Below are 19883 nucleotides of genomic sequence, written 5' to 3' on the forward strand. Positions count from 1 at the left end.
GCTATGATGATGATGATAGGCAGACAGACAGATAGATAAATAGATAGATAAATAGACAGATGGATAAAGAAATTGTACTACGCATACACACTTTTAGAGATATTTTCAGGTATCCTAGACACATTGAAGCCTTTAATTCTCATTGATACTTCCTAACAACCCTGCAAGGAAGTATTGAAATATGATTTTTCAGGTGGGGATAAACAGATTCCTAAAACTTATGTTATTTGCCCAAAGTACCACTTTATATATATTACAAATGGATGTATATATATCTATAGACATATAACTCTAGGGATGTTTTCATGTATAAAGACAAATAATCCCCTTGTGGTCAATTATGTATCTATCCAAAACCTGTCCAGTGTGTTGAGTGTTCCATCTTGAACCATCTATAATAATAAGCTTTCAAAAGATAACATTTTGAAGTAGAACGTCCAAACTATATCCGTAAGTTTTTTAGGTATATGAAAAAACAAAGGTTTTCAGATGAGTTCAGTAATCATCCATGTACCTAACACCTAGAAGTTTAACATTTTATTCATTATTGTTTCATCTCTCTATCAATGTAGCCATCAATCTAATATATATATGTGTGTATGTGTATGTGTATAAAATTAGTGGGAGGTGGGTATGCATTGAAATATCCTAAAATGGAAAATTTGGATTTATTTTATTCATACTGGCTTTGTAGACTAAAAAATCTACCAGATGGTCCTGCATAAAAGCTATTGACAATGCTTATGTCTCTATCCAGAATAGGTTTCCTGATAGACAAAGATGGACAAACACAATCTAACAGTCTTGAATAAATTCATTCTGACGGGAATCACAGACCGCCCAGAGCTGCAGGCTCCATTGTTCGGGCTGTTCCTCATCATCTACATGATCTCAGTGGTGGGCAACATGGGCATCATCATCCTCACTAAGATGGACTCCAGGCTACAAACTCCCATGTACTTTTTTCTCAGACACCTGGCTATCACTGATCTTGGTTATTCAACAGCTGTGGGACCCAAAATGTTGGTAAATTTTGTTATGGATGAAAACACAATCTCCTATTATTTTTGTGCTACAAAGCTAGGTTTCTTTACTGTGTTCATAACTACTGAACTTTTTATTCGGTCAGCAATGTCCTATGACCGCTATGTGGCCATCTGTAACCCTCTGCTCTACACAGTCATCATGTCACAAAGGATATGTTGGGTGCTGGTGGCAATCCCCTATCTCTGAAGCACAATTGTTTCTCTTCTCACCACCATAAAGATTTTTAATTTATCCTTCTGTGGCTACAGTGTCATCAGGCATTTCTACTGTGACGGTCTCCCCTTGTTATCCTTGCTCTGCTCAAACACACATGAAATCGAATTGATCATTCTTATTTTAGCAGCTTTTGATTTTATTTCATCTCTCCTAATTGTTCTCGTTTCCAACCTCCTCGTTCTTGCAGCCATTCTCAGAATAAACTCAGCTGAGGGCAGGCACAAGGCCTTCTCCACCTGTGGATCCCACCTGACTGTGGTGGTAGTGTTCTATGGGACTTTAAGCTTTACGTATGTACAGCCCAAGTCCAGTCATTCCTTTGATACTGATAAAATGGCTTCCATATTTTACACCCTGGTTATCCCCATGTTGAATCCCTTGATCTACAGTTTGAGAAATAAAGATGTAAAATATGCTTTACATAGGATATTAGGAGTGTTATGTAATATATTTTCTCAAAGTTCACTATACCATGTCTTTCATATACATTATGCTATGGGCTTTAAATATTTTTCTGTGTGCCTCCGGTGCGGATACCAAGCACAAAAACACAGATAAGCTCAATCAATGTTTCTATATTGCTGTCTACCAGTCAGTCTTCTAAGAGCTGTAAATACAGTAATAAATAAACCAATAAAAATTGTTGTCTTCCTTATGCAGGAGAGATGTATTATATGCATAATTAAGTAATTGTATAGTATAGTGAATGTGTTGGGGGCCAACAGATTTCAAAAGAAAAAGAAGAATAGTGAGTGTGTATATGTGTGCAGACATGCACACCTTCTGTTTTAGTGCTCGTACTCTGCCCCGAGGTGGCTAATTCTAATTTGAAGAAGGCTCAACAGTGTGGTGGGATGATTTGAAGAACTACTCATTCAACCGAATTTTCTAAAACATCCATTTCCTAAATCCTGAAATCCCTCTCTTTCATCATCAATGCCTTTACTTTCATATTCGAGCCCTTAGAGGCTGTTTACTTTGTTATTATTTTTATAATACTAATAAAAAGAGTACAAAATAAAGTTATTATGTTCAAAAGGATCAGCTCAGCATCTGCTTTTGTCTAAATCAACCCATTTTGTCTACATCAGTGGATATACCAGTTAAGATAAATTTATTGATGTCAGCCACAGAAGTTTCCAGGTTTTTACGTTTTTTTTTTTTTTTCTCTACCAGACTGGTATTGATTCCTAAATTGTTATCCTTATCTCTTTAGAAAACAACCCTGGTGGCATAGTGGTTAAGTGCTACGGCTGCCAACCAAAGGGTCAGCAGTTCAAATCCTCCAGGCGCTCCTTGGAAACTCTGTGGGGAAGCTCTACTCTGTCCTATAGGGTCGCTATGAGTCGGAAACGACTCGACGGCACTGGGTTTTTTTGTCTGGGACTCTTGTTTAAAGGGTATTTTCTAATTGTTTAAGCATCCTTGCATAAGAAGTTTATTTTATGATGAGATGGGTTCCTTGTCTTGTTTTTGTTTGGCCGAATTTCCTCAAATTTGGTTAATATGAGTGGGCACTATATTTTGATCAGGATCTATTGTTTGAATTCATCATTTTGATTATTCCGTTTGGAAGAAGCAAAAGGAGATAATCCCAAGGTTTGGACTATGCTGTGTTTCTGGTGAGTGAGGTGCGATATGTAGCTTTTTACATATTTGCCAGGGTTTCCGGACATAGTTACTCTATATTCCCTATGAATTTTCCATCCACATTTTTTTATCTTTATTCTTTAAACCTTCCAAAATTTCTTAATCAGAAAAAATTAAGTAGATTTTAGATACATTAAGATTGTCTATTAAAAAAAAAGGAAACCCTGGTGGCTTAGTGGTTAAGTGCTACAGCTGCTAACCAAAGGGTCGGCAGTTTGAATCCACCAGGTGCTCCTTGGAAACCCTATGGGGCAGTTCTACCCTGTCCTATAGGGTCGCTATGAGTAGGAATAGACTCGACGGCACTGGGTTTTGGTTTTATTATTAAAAAAAATTCAATCTGAATTTTAGGTTAGGACCATATGAGGAGGGCATATGATAAATTTCCACCTATGTAGAGACTAGATAAATTACATGAGAAAAAAAAATGGCTGCTAAAGAGGATAAAAAATGGAAATTTAAAATAGTCTCCATCCATCCCAAGATCAATTCCAAGTAGCTTGATTGAGTAATTCTATTAAACATTTAGGGAAAACAAAAAATCCAATACTATACAAATTCTTCCAGAAAACTGAAGAGGAGGGTAGGGTATATTGCCATTTTCTATATGAGGATAGCTTTACCCTGATATCAAATACAGTTGAAAACATTAAAAGAAAAGAAAATAACAGAGCATATATGTGAAAAACCTAAAGAATAAAATGGAGAAATTGAGTCTTGCAATAGGTAAAGACACTAATATACCCAATTAGGTGTTACCCAAGAATGTATGATTGTTTTTTAAATAGCAGTTACTGGCATTCACCATAATAACAAATTAGAATGGAAAAGCAATGCCACATAAATACATGTAGAAAAAAATTTAAAGCCCCGTATTGTGATAAAATTTTGACCAAACTAACACTAAAGATAATATTTACAGAAAGTGGAAATTATCATACAATATCACTATTGTCACACACAAGGAAGACTTTGCAGATCATTCAAAAGCAGTTGCCACGGTACATTAACAGGAAACTGCCAGAAATTCAAGCCATATTCAGAAGAGGACATGGAAAAAGGGATATCATTGCTGATATTAGATGGATCACGGCTGAAAGCAGAGAATACCAGAAAGATGTTTACCTGCATTTCATTGACTATGCAAAGGCATTCGACTGTATGGATCATAATGAATTATGGATAACACTGCAAAAAGTGGGAATTCTAGAACACTTAATTATTGTGCTCATGAGGAACTTTTACTTAGACCAAGAGGCAGTCATTTAAACAGAACAAGGGGATACTGCGTGGTTTAAAGTCAAGCAAGGCGTGTGCTAGGGTTGTATCTTTTCACCATATTTATTCAATCTGTATGGCGAGAAATATTCTAAGAAGCTGGACTGCATGAAAAAGAACAAGGCATCAAGATTGCAGGAAGACTCATTAACATATGCAAAATGCAGATGACACAATTTTGTTTGCTGAAAGTAAAGAGGACTTGAAGTACTTACTGATGAAGATCAAAGACCACAGCGTTCAGTATGCATTAAACTTCAACATAAAGGAAACAAAAAGGTTGAAGCCATCAAGGATTTCATTTTACTTGAATCCAAAATGAAAGCCCATGGAAACAGTAGTAAAGGAATCAAATGACAGTTTCCAATGGGAAAATCTGCTGCAAAAGATCTTTTTAAAGTGTTAAAAAGCAAATAGGTCACTTTAAGGACTAAGGTGTGCCTGGCCCAAGCCATAGTGTTTTCGCTTGGCCCATATGAATGCTAAACATGGACAGTGAATAAAGAAGGCCCTCAAACATGGATTGGACTGGACAATGGGTTGGAGGGGGATGCTGGTAAGGAGTGAGCTTCTTGGATCAGGTGGACACTTAAGACTAGGTTGGCATCTCCTGCCTGGAGGGGAGATGAGAGGGTAGAGGGAGTTAGAAGCTGGTGAAATGGACACGAAAAGAGAGAGTGGAGGGAGAGCGGGCTGTCTCATTAGGGGGAGAGTAATTGGGAGTATGTAGCAAAGTGTATATAAGTTTTTGTGTGAGAGACTGACTTGATTTGTAAACTTTCACTTAAAAATTGTGACACAATAAAAATTATATATATAAAAAAAGAAGGCCCAAGAAGAGCTGATGCCTTTGAATAATGGTGTTGATGAAGAATACTGAATATACAATGGACTGCCAGAAGAAAGGAAAAAAATCTATCTTGGAAGAGGTACAACCAAAATGCTTACTAGAAGCAACCATGGCAAGACTTTTAACTCACAAATTTGGACATTGTATCAGGAGGGAGCAGTCCCTGGAGAAGGACATCATGCTTGGTAAAGAAGAGGGTCAGTGAAAAAGAGGAAGACCCTCAACGAAAGGGATTGACACAGTGGCTGGAACAATGGGCTCAAGCATAGCAACAATTGTGAGGATGGCTCAGGAGCTGGCAGTGTTTACTTCTGTTGTACACAGGGTTGCTATGAGTCAGAACCGAATCCATGGCACCTAACAACAACAACAGTTATTATTGAATATCAACTGTCAATTTGATGAGACTCAGACTTCATAAGTTGGTGAAATCTTCAATTTCCTCATCTTTGAATTAGTATTGGGTGTGTAAATTTTAATAATAGTAGTATTAACTGGTATTCCCTGTAGGCATATGGATATTACCCTATCATTGACATCATTGTACTTCAGGATACTTCAGGATAGATCTTGAAATTTTTTTTTTTTTTTTTTTTTTTTGACGATGAGTGCAAAGCCATTCCTCTTCAACTTGTCATTCCTGGCATGGTATGCCATATGATTGTCCAGTTCAAAACAGACAATATCAGTCCAGTTCAGCTCACTTAGACCATTTCATTTTTTAAGAATTCTGATTTCTAATGTTCAAACTTTGTACATTCCATGTTCTGATTATTATTAGATGTTTGCAGTTGTTACTTCTGTTTTTGAGTCATGCCAATAAAATAGAACATGTTAATCTAATAAAATAAAATAAAGAGAAGTCTTAAAGAGACAATTTCCAAAAAAAGGAGGAGTTGGATTGACTAATATCTGTCCCTGAAGTAAATACATATATAGAGAGAGAGAATAAAACACAAAGAAACAGTATATCATATATATGAAATGTATTAATTTTATTCCATGTAAAAACATTACTGAAATGGGGGAATATCAAGTGGTCTGTCCTAAAAGTAAAATATTTTAATCCAGATCCCTTGATGGGACAAATTGAAAGCTGACTGAGAATAAATGAATAAACATGTCTAAAAGAAACTAACTCCCTGGTGAATTCAAATTGTTTAGAAAATTAACAGACACTGTAGATGTTTTGTTAAGCTTTCAAGTGCTTCAGACATGATTAAAACATTGCTTGGTATCTCCTCAGGGAGAGGCTTAAAGGCCGAGAGAATGCTATAAATCCTTCCCACTATGCCATGTTAAGAAGTGCATGGGGTGTTAAAACAGATTCTTTACAGGAAAAAGGTAGATTTTTTTTTTTTTTTGTAGTGCCATGTTTTACTAATAACTGGAATGCTTTAGTGACATTTTTGAGGCTCCACTTTTCATACCCAGTAACCCAGTGCCATTGAGTCGATTCCATAGGTGGGAAAATATTAAGAAATTTGATTGAGTTCTTGATACGTTTTGTGTGAGATGAATGTGGATTTCATGTACTCACTTTTATAATACAATTTAAAGCTATGAAATTTAATTTCTGCATTTGTCTGCTAATAGCCTACACAGAGACTGTTCTGCTCATGGTATTGGTAATAGATATAGGATGGATAGATAAATAGATATGTAGATCGATAAATAGAAAAGTAGATCGATAGATGATGTATAGATTGATTGATTGATTGGTAGGTAGGCAGATGCACGTACATACTTATGAAGTAGTGATGATCATGATGTTTTAAAGCTACAGTTCTGTTATATCAACCAGTAAGGCTATTCTTATATTTTAAAACAACTCTGGTATACTCAGATACATTTTTTAAAGATTATACGGAAATTTTTCTGTGATATCACATGGCACATAGGAATTCCAATGTTTAATGGGACATAGTTCATGTTCAAAAAGATCCTAAGTACCTTGCAATAATTCGCATATATGTCATAACCAGTATATTTCCTTTTTCTCCTATGCTATTGTGTTATATAGTGATTTTTTAAACTTTTTTTTCATAAAAAGTAAAGGATTCTTTTTTTATAAGAAGGAGTTTATGACATCAATTTTTCATTATTTGTTCAGATTTCCTCATATAGCCTAGGTTTCCTTGTGAGAAAAAAATATATATCTGATTTGTTAGAAAAAGCTTAAAATGTGTCAGTTACAATACAAATGCCCAATTGCAGGAGAAAGCATTTTAAGGAGACCAAAAAAGAAACTAAAGAATGACGCTGTTAGACACTTTAGTCATAGAACGGGTATTATGGACTATGGAGGTGGGGTCAGTTACAAGGATAACATCTTAATGAACCTATTTGTCATGAATATGGTAACAAAGAACTTAAAGCACAGTTCAGAAGAATTTACATATAAATACCTTAAAAATCAAAACAATTAACAACAATAAAAAAATTTCAACTAATTACTGTCTACATCCAAAAAAGATAGATGATGATGATAGATAGATAGATAGACAGAAAGACAGACAGATAGACAAATAGTCCCAGGCACACACTATTTTATTTTCAAGTATCGTAGACACATTGAAGAACTTAATTCTCATTCATCCTTTCTAACAACCCTGCAAGAAAGTGTTGGAATATGATTTTTTTCAGGTGGGAATAAATAGGTTCATATAACACGTGTTATTAGCCCAAAGTATCTCTTTGTATATACTACAAATGGAGGTATAGCAGAGGTTGCATCTATCTACATAAATCTCTAGGAATGTTTTCATGTATAAAGACAAATAATCCCAATTGTCATCAATCATATATATGTGTGTATATATACATGTATATACATATATATATCCAAAATCTGTCTAGTACGTTGACTGTTCCAACCTGGACTATCTATAGTCATGAGTTTTCATAATGTAATGTTTTGAAATAGAGAATGCAAAATGTTTAGATGCATTTTTTTAGGTATACGAAAAAGACAAAAGTTTTAAGAAGAGTACAGTAAATATCCATGTACCTTACATGTAAATATTTAACATATTATTCATTTTTGTTTCATCTATCAATGTATCAACCAATCTATTTAACACGTATATGTGTATATGTGTGTGCAAAATTTATGAAAGTTGTGTATGTATTCAAATATCCTAAAATGAAAACTTTGAATTTACAGTAGACATACTGGCTTTGTATACTAAAAACCTACCGGATGATACTACATAAAAGCTATTGATGATGCTCAAGTCTCTTTTTACAGTAGGTTTCTAGATGGACAAGCATAATCTAACAGTGCTGAATGAATTCATTCTGAAGGGAATCGCAGACCGTCCAGAGTTGCAAGCTCCATTGTTCGGGCTGTTCCTCATCATCTACATGATCTCAGTGGTGGGCAACTTGGGCATCATCATCCTCACCAAGATGGACTCCAAGCTACAAAGCCCCATGTACTTTTTTCTCAGACACCTGGCTATCACTGATCTTGGTGATTCAACAACTGTGGGACCAAAAATGCTAGTCAATTTTGTGGTCAATGAAAACACAATCTCCTATTATTTTTGTGCTATACAGCTAGCTTTCTTTATTATGTTTCTAAATAGTGAATTTTTTATCCTGTCAGCAATGTCCTATGACCGCTATGTGGCCATCTGTAACCCTCTGCTCTACACAGTCATCATGTCACAGAGGAGGTGTTGGGTGTTGGTTTCAATCACCTATCTCTACAGCACATTTGTTTCTCTTCTGATCACCATGAAGATTTTTAATTTATCCTTCTGTGGCTACAGTGTCATCAGGCATTTCTACTGTGACGGTCTCCCCTTGGTATCTTTGCTCTGTTCAAACACACTTGAAATCAAGTTGATCATTCTTGCCTTAGCAGCTTTTGATTTGATTTCATCCCTCCTAATAGTTCTTGTTTCTTACATACTGATCATTGTAGCCATTCTCAGGATGAACTCAGCTGAGGGCGGGCACAAGGCTTTCTCCACCTGTGGATCCCACCTGACTGTGGTGGTAATGTTCTATGGGACTTTAATCTTCATGTACGTGCAGCCCAAATCCAGTCATTCCTTTGACACTGATAAAGTGGCTTCCATATTTTACACCTTGGTTATTCCCATGTTGAATCCCTTGATCTATAGTTTGAGGAATAAAGATGTAAAATATGCCTTACATAGGACTTTAGGACAATTATGCAATTTATTTTCTCAAAGGTTACTATACTATGATTCCTAATTTATGTCATGGGCTTTAAACGTTTTTCTGTGTGCCTCCAAAGGGAATAGCAATCACAAATGCACAGATCAGCTAAACATATATTTCTACCTTGCCTTCTACCACTCTACTAAGAGCTATAAGTAGATTAATAAACAGAACAGCAAAAAGTATTGCCTTCCTTGAGCAGGAATGATGCAGTATAAGTGTAATAATTAAGAAATTTTATAGCATCTTAGAATGTGCTAGGGGGTGATAGATTTTTAAAAAATAAAAGAAGACTAGTGAATATATTGTGTAGGACAGTGAAATTGTAGTAGATACAGGAAGAGTTTCAAGTATCTGGTGTTTTCCTCATCTAGTAGGAAAAAAAACGTATAAAGTATGTGTTTGCGTGTTTGTGTATATGACTGCGCATGCACACCTTCTGTTTTATTTCTCATTCTCTGCCCTGGGGAGGCTAATTCTGATTGGAAGAAAGCTCAGGGCAGTGGGATGATATGAAATACTCAGCCATCTGAATTTGCTCAAATGTCTGTTCTCTCAACCTTGAAATTCCTCTCTTTGATCATCGGTGCCTTTACTTTCATATGTGAACCCTTAGAACATGATTACTTTGTTACTATTTGTTATTATATTGTAATATTAATATAAAGAGTAACAAAATGAAGTTATTATGTTCAAGAGGATCATCTCAGTCCAAAGCAGCCCATTTTTTCTCTGTCAGTGGCTATATCAGTTAAGATAAATTTACTGAGGCCAGCCATAGAAACTTCCAGATGTTTTCATTTTTTTATTGTCTTGGATTGATATTGCTTCCTGATTGTGTGTTTTGTCTCATAAATTCCTAGCCTTATCTCTCCAGAAAACAATAATTACCCTTGTTTAGAAGTCATTTTCTAATTATATATCCTTGCATAAGAGGTCCATACAAGGAGGGATATGATATATTTCCATGTATGTAGAGACTAGAAAACACACAGGAAAAATACATTTTATGAAGAGGTAACAAAATGGAAACTTAAATTTAAAATTCACCCCCTTCCCAACCAGTCCAAGTGGTTTGATTGAGAAATTCTTTTAAGTGTTTAGGGGAAAAAAAATTAGCTATTTCTACACAAACTTTCCACAAAACCTAAGAGAAGGGTATATCTGCATTTTTATATGAGAATAGCTTTACCCTGATATCTAACTCAGACAAAGGCATTAAAAGAAAACAACAGAACACATGTGTGAAAAATCTAAGGGAAAATTTAAGAAATTGAGCCTGGCCATATGTAAAGGTAATAGTGCACCAAATTAGGTGTGCCCCAGGAATGCATTGTTAGTTTTACATTAAAATATCAATTAATAACATTCACCATAATTACAAATTAGAAATGGCAAACAATGTCATATAAATAGATGTAGAGAAAATAGTTTTAAAAATCCCAATAATTGTGATAAAACTTTGACCAAATTAGTATTAAAATGGAGCTTCCTCAAACTGTTAGAGGGCACCCATGAACAACCTACAGCTACGATCGTACATGGTTTCAAAGACTGAATACATTCTTAGTAAAACCAGGACCAAAACAAGTAAATTTACTCTTTCCAAATCTATTCCACATTTTAGTGGAAGTTCTAGGAAATACAGTATGTCAATAAAAACATAAATAAATAAATAGAAAGGATCTAGGTTGAAAAAGGAGAAACTTTATTAATAGATGACTTTTTTAATGTAAAAAAATCTAATAGACTCTACAGTACAGTTACAGGACTAAAACATTAACATTTATTGATAACTTTACTTTCAGCTTATTAGTTTTTTTTTTTAAAGGCTGTTTGGATTTTAAGTGGGTTTTCAATGACTCTATAGATACATTTAAGAATTTCATCAATATAATACCAAATGCAAAATCCGTAAGAAGTTTGACCACATGAAATATTAAAACTCCTCTTTAAAAGACATTAGTATAAAAACAAGTTATATTCTGGGATATAACATTTTCAGATAATACAACTCATAAAAGGCCTGTGTCCATAATATATACTCTCTCCCCCACCCCCAACGGCCCGTTGCCATCAAGTTGATTCCGACTCATAGCAACCCAGTTTCAAAGAGAAGAACTGCCCCACAGGGTTTTTAAGGAGCAGCTGGTGGACTTGAACTGCCAACCATTTGGTTAGCTACCAGTTCTTTAACCACTATGTACCAGGACTCCATAATATATACAGAGAGAGGTCTCACAACTCAAAAACAAAAAGAAAAGAAACAGCCCACAAAAATTACCATAAAAATGAACATTCACTTATCCAAAGGACACATACAGTTGGTAAATTAAGCACATAAAAATGTTCAGTTCATTATTCTTCAGTGAATTTCAAGTTAAAACCCTAATGACATGTCTCTATACATCTATTAGAATATCAGCTGTTTGGTAAATGTGTGGAGGAAATGGAGCATTCCTAAACTGTTAGTGGAAAATTAAAACGGTGCAAATACTTTAACAAATAATTTGAAGCATCAGCGTCTTAAAAAGATGAATACAGTATTACCATAAAATTTAGCCAGTTTACTCATATCTACCCAAGAGAAATGACACACTTTTCCTTATAAGGAAATGTACACAAATGTCCCTAACAACTGCATCTGTAATAATCAAAAACTGGAATCAAACCAAATGCCCATCTCCCCGAGGGCGGATAAACCGTGGTCTATTCCCGCTAGTTAACACCACTCGGTAATAAACCGCTGAAATATTGTTACACGCAAACATATGGATGAAAAGCACAAATTGATAGATTGGACTTTGTCAAAATTAAAACAACCTACACTTAGACGTTTATCCCAGAGGAACGAAAACTTACGTTCATGCAAAAACCCTCACACAAATGTTCCCAGAAACATTATTCATAATAGCTAAAAACTGGTAACAACTCAAAATGTCCTTCTGTGGGTGAATGAATGAATCCAACTTTACTAAATCCATTCATGAAATAACACTCAGCAGTAAAAAAGAACAAATTATTGATGCACACAACAGCGCGGATGGACCTCAATGGAATCACATGAAGTTAAAAAAGTCCATCACAAAAGGTTGGTGTTGTTAACTGCCACTGAGTGACCCCAACTCATGGCGACCTAATGTAAAACAGAACAAAACATTGCCTGGATCTGTGCTGTCCTCACCCTGTAGGACAGAGTAGAACCGCGCCACAGAGTTTCACTATCCTGGGAATGTGTGAATCCATTGTTGCAGCCACTATGTCAATCTGTCTCATGAAGTGCTTGCCTTATTCTCGCTGGCCCTCTACTTCACCGAATGTGGTGTTCTCCTCCAGCAACTGATCTTTCCTGATGACATGTCTGAAGAAAGAAAGTCAGACAATGTTCTGTTGGAGGCAACAAAATATATACCACTAAAGAATTTTTGTCTGTTAGGTGTCTTCGAGTCGTCTGTGACTCATAGCGGCCTATAGTACAGAGTGTAAATGCCCCATAGAGTTGCCTACGCTGTAATCTTTATGAGTACAGATGGCCAGGTCTTTTCTCCGTGGAATGGCTTGTGGGTTCAAACAGGCACCTTTTTAGTTAGCAGTGAGTGTTTGAACATTCCACCACAAGGGAGCCTTCCATTAAAGAATAACAACAACAACAAAAAAGACCGCTGCTGTAGAGTGGATTCTAACTCATAGCGACCCTATAGTGCAGGGTATAACTGCCCCATAGAGTTTCCAAGGAGTGCCTGGTAGATTTGAACTGTCAACCCTTCAGTTAGCAGCTGTAATACTTACCCACTATGCCCCCAGGTTTCCCTATTAAAGAACAGGCAAAAAAAAGAAAAGGTTACACTACAAATATTTACAATGACAAAATGGAACAAAAAGATTTATAGCTCAGTAAATACGTATTCATAGTGACACATTACACACAAAATATCCCACTTGAGGAGGGTGTGTTGATATGGTAGAGCATTATGTCAACCACAGCAGAACATGTATCAAGGTGAGAAAGATGTTTTGGAATGAGGATTGGAAACAATGAGAAACATAAAATAGTGAAATATGATGGAAAATAAAACAAACAGGCAAAAAACCTCAATAGACAGATAATTATGAAATGAGAAGCAAGGCTAACATTTCTGTTACTGAGGTCAAAAAAAAAAAAACCCTGAACAAATTAGCAATAACAGCAACAATAGCAACAGCAAACAAGTAAGTGACACCTCACATATGCACAATGCATTAATTTTATTGAATTTAGATCTTTTAAATAACGCAGTAGGGAAGTGTTCAAGCCCTACTTCACATTGTCATGCATTTGAAGAGACCACTGCAGAAATGGGGAATATTGATAGTTTTGTTTTATGGATACAGTGTGTTAATCATGATCCTTTGGTGGTAAAAATGGAAAGTTAACAAGGAATAAAATGTAAGAATAGATGAAATAGATAAACACAGGTGTGCATACACACTTCATGAAGAAAAACTTGCTCACTGGTGAATACAAATTTTCCTGGACAATTAACAGACAACCCCCAGGTATTTTGTCAAGCTTTCAAATGCTTCAGGAACCAACAACAAAATTGCTTGCCATCTCCTCAGGGAGAATATCCAAGGCTGAAAAAAAGGCTTTAAATTATTCTCACCATGCCATGTTAAGAAGCACATGGGTGAGTCAAGCCAGAGCATTCATTACAGGTAAAAAGATAGACTGTTTCCATATTTTACCAAAATCCAGAAGGTTTCAGTGATACTTGCAGGGTCCTACCTTTATTCAATGGCAAATTCATTGCAAAATATCAGGATTTCAGATTCAGTTCTATGTGCATTCTCCCCTCCTTTTTTCTTCATATTATTTTTTCAAATATTCTCACTTTGTTTCAGAGACTAAGTGCTCGTAAGCATCTTTGAAACATTGTCATTATATGGCTCAACAAAACACTATATACTTGATATTTGAGAGCTATTTCCCAGCAACATAAACACATTGAAATATTTATTTCTAATTTATCTATTCAACAATCCTGAAAGGACGTGGTCATTTTGAAGATGTGGATAAAGAGATTAAATATCTTATTTGATAACCTACAGTGGAGGTATAACAGGGCCTGTAGAATTAGTATACGTTCAAACATTTCAGGAGGTAGCATATAATCAGGAACTGATGGTACTGAAGAAAGAAGTCTAAGCTGCACTCAAGGCATTGGAAAAAACAAGGCTCCAGAAATTGACGAATAGCAATTGAGATGTTTCAACAAACGGAGGCAGCCCCAGAAGTGCTCACTTGACTATGTCAAGAAATTTGGAAGACAGCTACCTCACCAGCCAACTAGAGGAGATCTGTATTTATGGCTATTCCCAAGAAAGGTGATCCAACCGAATGTGGAAATTATAAAACAATATCATTACTATCATATGTGAGCAAAATTTTGCTGAAGATCATTCAAAAAGGGCTGTAATGGTATATCAATAGGAAACTGCCAGAAATTCAGGCTGGATTCAGAAGAGGATGTGGAACCAAGGATATCATTGCTGATGTCTAGTTGAAAGCAGAGAATACCAGAAGGATGTTTACCTGTGTTTTATTGACAATGCAAAGGCATTCGAACATATTAAATTATGGATAACATTGAGAAGAATGGGAATCCCAGAACACTTAATTGTGCTCATGAGAAACCTGTATATAGATTAAGAGGCAGTTGTTCGGACAGAACAAGGGGATACTGAGTGGTTTAAAGTCAGGAAAGTGTGTGTCAGGGTTGTATCCTTTCACCATACCTATTCAAACTGTATGCTGAGCAAATAATCTGAGAAGCCGAAATATATGAAAAAGAACAGGGCATCAGGTTTGGAGGAAGACTCATTAACAACCTGCATTATGCAGATGATACAACCTTGCTTGCTGAAAATGAAGAGGACTTGAAGCACTTACGAATGAAGATCAAAGACCACAGCCATCAGTATGGATTGCACCTCAACATAAAGAAAACAAAAATCTTCACAACTGGACCAATAAGCCACATCATGATAAACGGAGAAAAGATTGAAGTTGTCAAGGATTTCACATTACTTGGATCCACAATCAACACCCATAGAAGCAGCAGTGAAGAAATCAAAAGATGCATTGCATTGTGTAAATCTGCTGCAAAGGAACCCTTTAAAGTATGGAAGAGCAAAGATGTCACCTTGAAGACTACAGTATGCCTGACACAAGCCATGGTATTTTCAGTTGCACGATATACATGTGAAAGCTGGACAATAATTGGCACCTATGAATCGTGGTGTTGGTAAAGAATATTGAACATACCATCGTCTGTCAAAAGATACGAACAAATCTGTCTTAGAAGAAGTACAACCAGAATGCTCCTTAGAAGCAAGGATGGTGAGACTGCATCTTACATACTTTGGACATGTTGTCAGAAGGGATCAGTCCCTGGAGAAGGACATCATGCTTACTAAAGTAAAGGGTCAGCGGAAAAGAGGAAGACCCTCAATGAGATGGATTGACAAAGCGACTGTAACAATGGGCTCAAGCATAACAAGAATTGTAAGGATGGCTCAGGACCAGGCAGTGCTTCGTTCTGTGGTACACAGGGTCTCTATGAGTCCGAACCGACTTGACGACACCTAACAACAACAACAATATACCTGCATGTGTCTATCACTGGGGATATTTCCCTGTGTAAAGGCAAATAATCCCCACCAGGATCTAGTAGATTTTCCTTGTGTTCAATACCCTTCAAGTGTACAGTTTCACTCTATCTCCTGTGGTGCAAGGGCTTTCATAGGACTATGTTTTAAAGCAAGGCATATTAAACATTTCCATATATTTTGGGAATTTTCACTTTAGAATTTTTATAATGTAATTAACGTGTATTATAATTTTTTAATGTCATTATGTATTTGTCATTATATAAATGACATTAGTAACCATTCATATATGGAACACCTAAAATTTTTTAATTTCTTTATTTTTAATTCATCTATGTACTTGTATATGTATGTGTGTGTGTGTGTATACATACATATCTTTACGCATATCTAAATTTGGAGCCCTGGCGGCACAGTGGTTAAGAGCTCTATGGCTGCTAACCAAAAGGTTGGCAGTTTGAATCTAACAGTTGCTCCTTGGAAGCCCTGTGGTGCAGTTCTACTCCGTTCTGTAGGGTCGCTATAAGTTGGAATCCACTCAATGGCGACAGGTTTTTATACTTAAATGTTTATGTGTAAGTATGTATGTATCTATATCAGAGTTTCTCAACTTCAGCCCTATTGACATTTGGACTGGAAATTTTGTCATTGTGGTGAGTTGCCCAGCACACACTAGAATGTTTAGCAACATCCCAGGCCTCTATGAGATAGTAATAGTACCCTTCTCCTAGTTGTGACATCCAAAATGTCCCAGACATTGACAAATGTTCTTTGGGAGCAAATTTTTCCCAATTTCTCTCCCTCTTTCATCTCTCCGTATCCCTTTCCCTCCATCTCTATCTCTCTGTGTTGTTGTTGTTAGGTGCCGTGGAGTCAGCTGTGGGAAATTGGTTTATCTTCAAATACTTACACTGGAAATTTGGATTTACCTTATTCAGTATATTGGCTTTGTATAATGAAAATCTACCAGATAATACTGCAAAAGAATATTTGACTATGCTGATGTTTCTATCCAGAATAGGTTTCCTGATGGACCAAGATGGACAAAGACAATCTAACTCTGCTGAATGAATTCATTCTGATGGGAATCACAGACCGCCCTGAGCTCCAGGTGCCATTGTTCGGGCTGTTCCTCATCATCTATGTGATCTCAGTGGGGGGCAACTTGGGCATCATCATCCTCACCAAGATAGACTTCAAACTGCAAACACCCATATATTTTTTCTCAGACACCTTGCTATCACTGACCTTGGTTATTCAACAGCTGTGGGACCCAAAATTTTGGCAAATTTTGTTGTGGATGAGAACACAACCTCCTTTTATTTTTGTGCTACACAGCTAGCTTTCTTTATTGTGTTCATAACTAGTGAACTATTCATTCTGTCAGCAATTTCCTATGACCGCTATGTGGCCATTTGTAACCCTCTGCTCTACACAGTCATCATGTCACAAAGGCTGTGTCAGGTGCTGGTTGCAATCACCTATCTCTATAGCACATTTGTTTCTCTTCTCATCACCATTAAGATTTTTAATTTATCCTTCTGTGGTTATAATGTCATCCGTCATTTCTACTGTGACATTCCCCCCTTGTTCTCTTTGCTCTGCTCAAAAAAAAAAAAAAAAACACACATGAAATTGAATTAATCCTTCTGGTCTTAGTAGCTTTTGATTTGATTTCATCTCTCCTAATAGTTGTTGTTCCTTACCTGCTGGTTCTTGTAGCCATTATCAGAATGAACTCAGCTGAGGGCAGGTACAAGGGCTTCGCCACCTGTGGCTCCCACCTGACAGTGCTGGTAGTGTTCTATGGGACTTTATTCTTTATGTACATTCAGCCCAAGTCCAGTCACTCTTTTGACACTGATACAGTGACTTCCATATTTTATACTCTGCTTATTCCCATGTTGAATCCCTTGATTTATAGCTTGAGGAACAAAGATGTAAAAGATGCCATACTTAAGACATGGGAAAAAATAACTAATGTACTTTCTAAAGTTTGATGTAACATATGGTTCCTACAAATTACATTATAGACTTCAATCCTGGTCTGTGTTTTTTCCAATGGAAATAGCGAGCACAAATATATTCAACATATATTTATAAATTGCTTTCTATGTGCCAGTTACTCTTCTAAGTGCTGTAAATACATTGATTAACAAAACAGAATTTTTGTCTTCCTTGAAGGGGACAGATGTTTCACAAACATAAAAATTAGGTAAAATTTATAGCATAGAAGGATGTGTTGGGGTCCTATGGAACAGTGGTTAAAGTATTTGGATGCTAACCAAAAGGTCAATGATTTAAAACCACAGTTCACTCCATGGGAGAAAGAAGTGGCAGTCGGCTTCCATAAAAATTTACATCCTTGGAAACCCTATGAGACAATTCTACTCTGTCCTATAGGGTTGCTATGAGATGGAATCTACTTGATGGCAGTAGGTTTAGCTTTATCAGAATGTGTTAGAAACCATGAAATCAGGCAAAGAGAGTGGATATGCTGAGTGGGAGTGGGAAAAATTACTAAGAACAAAAGTGGAGTTACAAAGATTCTGGTATTTTTTTTTCAACTCTTTAGTAAACTTTGCAATGTCAGCATGTGTTTTTGTGTTTGTGTATGTTTGTGTAAGCCCTTGCCTTCCTTTTTAGCCTTCCTATTCTTCTGAGGGGTGTATTAGATTTGGACCAAGTTGCAAGGAGTCTTAGTGTATGTGATGATTTAAAGTACTCAATTATCCAAATTTACTCAAATGTTCCATTCCAGACCTTGGAGCTTCACTCTTTACTGGTTAAAGCCTTTACTTTTACATGGACATCTGTTAACTCAACATACCTTGCAATTTAGCAATTCACAGGTTCAGCTCTGCACCTGACTTTGTTTTAATCAACCCGTTTTGCCTAAATCAGAATATGTATCAATTAAGATAAATTTCTAGACGGCCACCCTAGAGTTTCCTGGTTTTACAATTCTTTCTTCACAGGTTGTTCCTATTAAATAATCATATTTTTTGTTTCATGAGTTGTTATAGTTCCTTATCTATATGGAAAAAAATTTAAATGTTTGTTCAATTATTTTTTGCTATTTCCGTGGGCAACAGGATATTCTATGATGAATTAAGTTTGCTGCCTTCTTTCACAGGTTTGGTATTCCTAAACTTTGGTCAATGTTGATTATGCACTATATTTTTATTCACCCTTTTGTGAGAAGAAAACAGAGAGTTAATCCCATAGTTTGCAACATGCTGCATTTTCAATTTAAGTAAGGTCTGTTAAGTAGCAAGGATATAGTTATCTTGCCTTATGGACAGTAGCTGCATGTCATTCCTCAAATTTTTCCATGTATTTTTTTTTCCTTTAAAATTTCTAGGATTTTATTGAAGCTACTAGAGTCTAAATTATTTTCTTGATTCACAGTCATGAAATAAAATCCACTTTGAAGCCAATGAAATTTGAATAAAAACAGTTAATTAGAATCTGAGAAAAAGATGCATGTTATATTGTGAAGTGAAGATAAAAATTTTTAAAGGGTTGAAGTAATTTGAAGGTTAAGATGGTCATGAGCACTACTAGGTAATAATATTTTATACTTATTGAATGCTATATTATAGTCATTCCTCAGGTTTTAATTAATTTAATCATCACAACAGCTCTGTGAGGTGAGTTCTATTAATATTTACCTTTTTAGAAGATAAAATGGGGTTTCAGAAAGGGTACATAAATTATCCAAGTTCAACTCATCAAGGATAAATAAGTGTCCCTGTTCACAGAGGACTTAAGTGTGACAGTCAAGTTTGAACCATGCACTAGCTCCAGTTTCCATGCTCATAACCCACCCCCCCCAAAAAAAAAACAAGCCTACTGCAGTCGAGTCTATTCTGAGTCATAGTGACCCTATTGGACAGAGTAGAACTGCCTGATACAGTTTCCAAGGAGTGCCGGGTGGATTTGAACCCCTGACCTCTTGGTTAGCAGCTGTAGCACTTAACCACTGTGCCACCAGGGT

At 36.1% G+C, this 19883-nt stretch overlaps 1 protein-coding gene and 1 pseudogene across 1 annotated transcript; both read left to right on the forward strand.

Annotated features, from left to right (window-relative positions):
* Nucleotides 1–780: 780 nt before the first annotated feature.
* On the forward strand, nucleotides 781–1821 carry LOC126080228 (olfactory receptor 8K3-like; annotated as a pseudogene).
* Nucleotides 1822–8302: 6481 nt separating this feature from the next.
* Nucleotides 8303–9268, forward strand: LOC126080229 (olfactory receptor 8K3-like). The gene has a single exon (XM_049891490.1). It carries the CDS (start codon nucleotides 8303–8305, stop codon nucleotides 9266–9268), a length of 966 nt encoding a protein of 321 aa, XP_049747447.1.
* Nucleotides 9269–19883: the final 10615 nt, after the last annotated feature.

Source organism: Elephas maximus, chromosome 7, assembly GCF_024166365.1.
Source record: "Elephas maximus indicus isolate mEleMax1 chromosome 7, mEleMax1 primary haplotype, whole genome shotgun sequence".
Lineage (NCBI taxonomy): Eukaryota > Metazoa > Chordata > Mammalia > Proboscidea > Elephantidae > Elephas > Elephas maximus.